General features: G+C 47.7%; 1 protein-coding gene across 1 annotated transcript; it reads left to right on the top strand.

Moving 5' to 3' along the window:
* Window positions 1-575: 575 nt before the first annotated feature.
* Window positions 576-3,029, top strand: LOC136653704 (vomeronasal type-2 receptor 26-like). Its single transcript, XM_066630587.1, has 3 exons — window positions 576-626; window positions 1,137-1,263; window positions 2,128-3,029. Exons 1-3 carry the CDS (start codon window positions 576-578, stop codon window positions 3,027-3,029), a joined length of 1,080 nt encoding a protein of 359 aa, XP_066486684.1.
* The last annotated feature ends 1,853 nt before the right edge of the window (window positions 3,030-4,882 follow it).

The following is a 4,882-nucleotide window of genomic DNA, read 5'->3' as shown; positions in this document are numbered from 1 at the left end:
CCCTTCCACCCCTCCACCTCCCCAGTTGCCCTCTTTCCATCCCCTCCTGCCTCTCCTGATGTTGTGCTACTTGCACTCACTACTTAGTGGCAGTCAGTGCCAGTGTAAGAAGAGAACCAACACAGCATGGCTTGGTACAATAAGCATAAGATTCGGCCCTGAGTTTTGGAAGTGATCAGCTGAATACAGGCTCCCAGAACAGCTTGACAGCCCAAGACTCAAGCAGAAGCCGCACTTTTTATTGTCAGCCCACTCAGCCCTACCCACACTGTCAAGTTAGCTGTCAAGGAGCCTTGTGTGATCCTTGACAAGTTTCATGTGTGACTGTATCTTGCTTGTGCAGCACTTTGATCCCTGTGGAGAAAAGCCATCTCCTAGGAGCGAACAAGGTTGTTAAGTGACACAAAAGAAGAATCCCCAGCCCCGCAATGCTCAAAAACAGCATGGTCAGATTAGTGGCCCATCCTACTGGTCCTCTCCCCCGCCAGAATGCATATTCCGGTGACTGGGTGTGTTTTCTGGGCACTGCAAATATCAAGGTACCATAGCACACTGCCTAGCTGCCACTGTGAGAAATGAGAGACCAGACCCTCATGCTGGTAGCCACCACAAGAACCCCAGCACTGGTAAGTTGGTACAGGGGTGGACAGTGCTCGGGAGTCAGTGGAACAAGGAGGCAAGTGGGCAGAATGGGGTGGAAACGCAAGCAAGGAGTAGAGCAGATCAAGGCCAGGAAAGGGATGGGGTCAGCAGCAGCACTGCTGCCAAAATCTGATCCCCCTTCCTAGCCTTGATTCATCATTCTCAGTCTACTCAGACCTGTAACTGGCAAAGGTCCAGTGAGACTCAATGGGGCAGCAAAGGCCAGGTCAAGGAAACAATTGCTACCTCCTCCTTCTTGACCTCAATACACCAGGGCTCCATCCAAGTGTGGAAACTGTTATCATCCTCTATTTGTGTTTATGTTTATGTCATAAATAATTCTGAGTACATTTGACCAAATGTGCCACCTGTGAGCTCAAGGATAGTGTTATACACTGTCATCACCCCTCTTCTTAACTGGCACGTCATTTGTACACCAAAACTCCCCAAACATGCTTGGTGCTAATGCTAAAACGTCCTCGATTTAAGGACAGGTGCCGCCCTTGTCTCTCTGTAATGCTAACTGCCCACCTGGTTCCAGCAGGAAAAGGAAGGAAGGGGAGAAATTTTGCTGCTATGATTGTGCTCCGTGTCCAGAAGGGAAGATCTCAAATCAAAGCGGTAAGCTGTGTATAGTTCACAAATTTGAATCGGATTAATCCTATCTAACCCCTCTCCCCCACCCCTCTGGAGCAGCCTTCCACTGGAGTACACCCTGCATCCCGAAAGGGGAAGTCCCAGATGTCTCAGCGAGACTACTGTTTCCCTTGCCCCAGGGGTACACTGCCATGATGGGACAATTTTGCTGGGGCAGATTCAAGCAGACTTGGCAAGCTGGATTCATTGCAGACCTGGCCCCAGTGCTGCACTGGGACCACAACATGCCACCCCCTGCAACACGCTGCCCCCCCCTCCTGGGGATACTTGCACACCCTATGAAGCCTCACACAATGTTCCTAGGTGCTCTGAAAGCATTCAGAGTCCTCTGGAGCACCATTAAACAGAGCACTCCGGAGAACTCAGAAGGCTTCCGGATCTCCCTTGAATGCAGCATGGGGTTCTGCCTGCCCCCAAAATGACTCTGAGGGGCAGGTGGCAGCAGCAGTGCTGAAGCAGGCACAGCAGTTCCATCCCCACGGGGCCCACAGGCATGGCACCTGAATCTTTTGCCCACCCGAACTTCTCCATTACTGCCACTGGGTGGGATGAGGCCGGGGAAAAGGATAGGATATCAGCAAAGATGCTGCAGCTAATAATGCCCCCCTTCCCATCCTTGACTCACTTTCCATCACTCCCAAATCTCTGCCCTGTTCCTTCCACCCCACCTACCCATTCTTCCCACCAACCACCACCCTTCCAGCAGCACAGCAGGCCCATAAGATTGGGCTGCTAGTCTGTCAAAAGCACTGACACTCTTGGAAGAACAGATAGGTGTTCCTGGTAACAATTATAGTAGCTTGAAGGTGGTATGTGTTCTTTTTCCAGACATGGATTACTGTATTCCTTGCATGGAAGATCATTACCCAAACAAGCACCAAGATGGATGCATTCCCAAGACACCAACCTTTTTATCTTATGCAGAACCCCTGGGCATGATTTTAGCTGCCTTGGCTCTTTTCTTTGCTGTGATCACAGCTGTGGTGCTGGGATTCTTCATTCAGCAAAGGGACACTCCCATCATCAAAGCCAACAACCGCAGCCTCACCTATGTCCTCCTCATCTCCCTCCTTCTTTGCTTCCTCTGCTCATTGCTCTTCATCGGAAAGTCTACAAACACAACCTGCCTTCTCCGGCAAACAGCCTTTGGCCTCATCTTCTCTGTTGCTATTTCGTCTGTCTTGGCCAAAACCATCACAGTGGTGGTGGCATTCATGGCCTCCAAGCCTGGAAACATTTTCCGGAAATGGGTGGGGAAAAGATTGGCACACTTTATTGTCTTATCCTGCACTCTTTTTCAAGTAGGCATTTGTGCTACTTGGTTGGGTGTTTCTCCTCCATTCCCCGAGCTGGACATGCACTCACAGATTAGAGAAATTGTAGTGGAATGTAATGAAGGTTCGGCCACCATGTTTTACTTTGTCCTGGGCTACATGGGCTTCCTGGCCTCTGTCAGCTTCAGTGTGGCTTTTCTAGCCAGGAAACTGCCAGACAGTTTCAATGAAGCCAAATTCATTACCTTCAGCATGCTGGTCTTTTGCAGCGTTTGGATGTCCTTTGTGCCAACCTACCTGAGCACAAGGGGGAAAGCCATGGTGGCTGTGGAGATCTTCTCCATCTTGGCCTCCAGTGCTGGGCTGCTAGGCTGCATCTTTTCTCCCAAATGCTACATCATTATCCTGCGGCCTGATCTGAACATACGAGAACAGTTAATAAGAAGACAACAATGAAAAGAGATGGTGTTCTGTCCAAAGGTGAAGCCTGGGATGATTATACATAAGAATCTAATCTACACACACCCCCTTCCAACAAAATGACTGTGATGTGTACCTAGAACAAAAACTCTCAGTTTAAACATTGTGAAAATGTACTTATGCAATAGGTTGCATTTTTCTTGGTTTCCTGGCAGAAGCTCAGAAGAATTTTAACTCTGCCCTTCCCCCAATTGGGCTAACAGAGGATTCCTTTAGATTCCTTTAGAGCAGGAGGTGGGCAAACCCCTGCCTGTGGGCCATTTGTAGCACTTGGGGATCCCAAACCCAGCCCAAAGGGAGACCCCAGTCTACAATGAGTCTCTGGCCCACGTTAGCCCATGCTGGCCTGCATGCTGGTCGTAAATGCCAGACACAAGCCGCGGGCCAAATTAGAGCAAGGCCTTTTATAGTCTCCATGTGTTTTTTGCTTTTCCCTGGGCCTGATTTTAAATGCCTTCCCATTGCCTCTGAACAACTAATGTCTCCATGCGTTTCTGGCTTGGTCTGTATGTTTTCACTGTGCAAGAGGTGTGTGGCAAACAGTGCATAGTTCTCATGTGGGTCTACATGCCTTTGGGCACAATCTTAACCAGGTCTACTCAGAAGTAAGACCTATTTTGTTCAATGGGGCTTATGCTCAGGAAAGTGTGGTTAGGATTGCAGACTGTATTATAGTTCTCATGTGTATTATAAATAAGCTCAATCAAATTCATTCATTCATATAAGTTCCATGTCTAATGCATTCATTTAGAAAAATGTATGTAAATTTCTTCAAATTTGAAATGTAAATTAATTCTTTTTTCCTGACCCCCAACACAGTGTCAGAGAGATGATGTGGCCCTCCTGTCAAAATGTTTGCCTACCCCTGCTTTAGAGATAAACAGGTTTTATCAAGCAACAGCACACAATCCTTGGGATCATTAGAAAAGCTATTGAGAACATAATGGCTAATATTATAATGCCGTTGTAGAAATCGATGGTAAGGCCTCACCTGGAGGATTGTGTCCAGCTCTGGTCACCACATCTCAAAAAGGACATACTGGAAATGGAAAAGGTGCAAAAGAGAGTGACTAAGATGATTACTGGGCTGGGGCACTTTCCTTATGAGGAAGGCTACAGCATTTGGGCCTCTTCGGCATAGAAAAGAGGCCTCTGAGGGGGGACATGATTGAGACTTACAAAATTATACAGGGGATGGACAGAGTGGATAGAGAGATGCTCTTTACACTCTCACATAACACCAGAAGCAGGGGATATCCACTAAAATTGAGTGTTGGGAGGGTTAGGACAGACAAAAGAAAATATTTCTTTACTCAGTGTGTGGTTGGTCTGTGGAACTCCTTGCCACAGGATGTGGTGATGGCATCTGGCCTGGATGCCTTTAAAAGGGGATTGGACAAGTTTCTGGAGGAAAAATCCATCACGGGTTACAAGCCATGATGTGTATGTGCAACCTCCTGATTTTAGAAATGGGCTATGTCAGAATGCCGGATGCAAGGGAGGGCACCAGGATGCATATCTCTTGTTATCTGGTGTGCTCCTTGGGGCATTTGGTGGGCCGCTATGAGATACAGGAAGCTGGACTAGATGGGCCTATGGCCTGATCCAGTGGGGCTGTTCTTATGTTCTTATGTTCTTATGTAATGCCTTAGCCTTAAAAGATCTGTTTTGCTCTAAAGCAGGTGTGGGCAAACATTGCCTGCACTTGTGACATCGGCCACTAGATATAGTAGTGTGTTAAACCAAGCACACTCCTAAATCAGAAAATTAGTATCATCATATTTCAGCTCACGCTAGAATGGAAAGTGTCCTGCGTGTACCAAAACTTG

The sequence above is a fragment of the Tiliqua scincoides genome, chromosome 5, assembly GCF_035046505.1.
Source record: "Tiliqua scincoides isolate rTilSci1 chromosome 5, rTilSci1.hap2, whole genome shotgun sequence".
Classification (NCBI taxonomy): domain Eukaryota; kingdom Metazoa; phylum Chordata; class Lepidosauria; order Squamata; family Scincidae; genus Tiliqua; species Tiliqua scincoides.
This window is presented reverse-complemented; position numbering and strand designations above follow the sequence as displayed.

Excerpts from the sequence above, each read along its gene's own strand:
- LOC136653704 (XM_066630587.1), top strand. The coding sequence starts at position 576 with ATGAGAGACCAGACCCTCATGCTGGTAGCCACCACAAGAACCCCAGCA. Across the intron at positions 627-1,136 it reads CCACAAGAACCCCAGCACTG|GTGCCGCCCTTGTCTCTCTG; the intron begins GTAAGTTGGTAC and ends ATTTAAGGACAG. Across the intron at positions 1,264-2,127 it reads GAAGATCTCAAATCAAAGCG|ACATGGATTACTGTATTCCT; the intron begins GTAAGCTGTGTA and ends TTCTTTTTCCAG.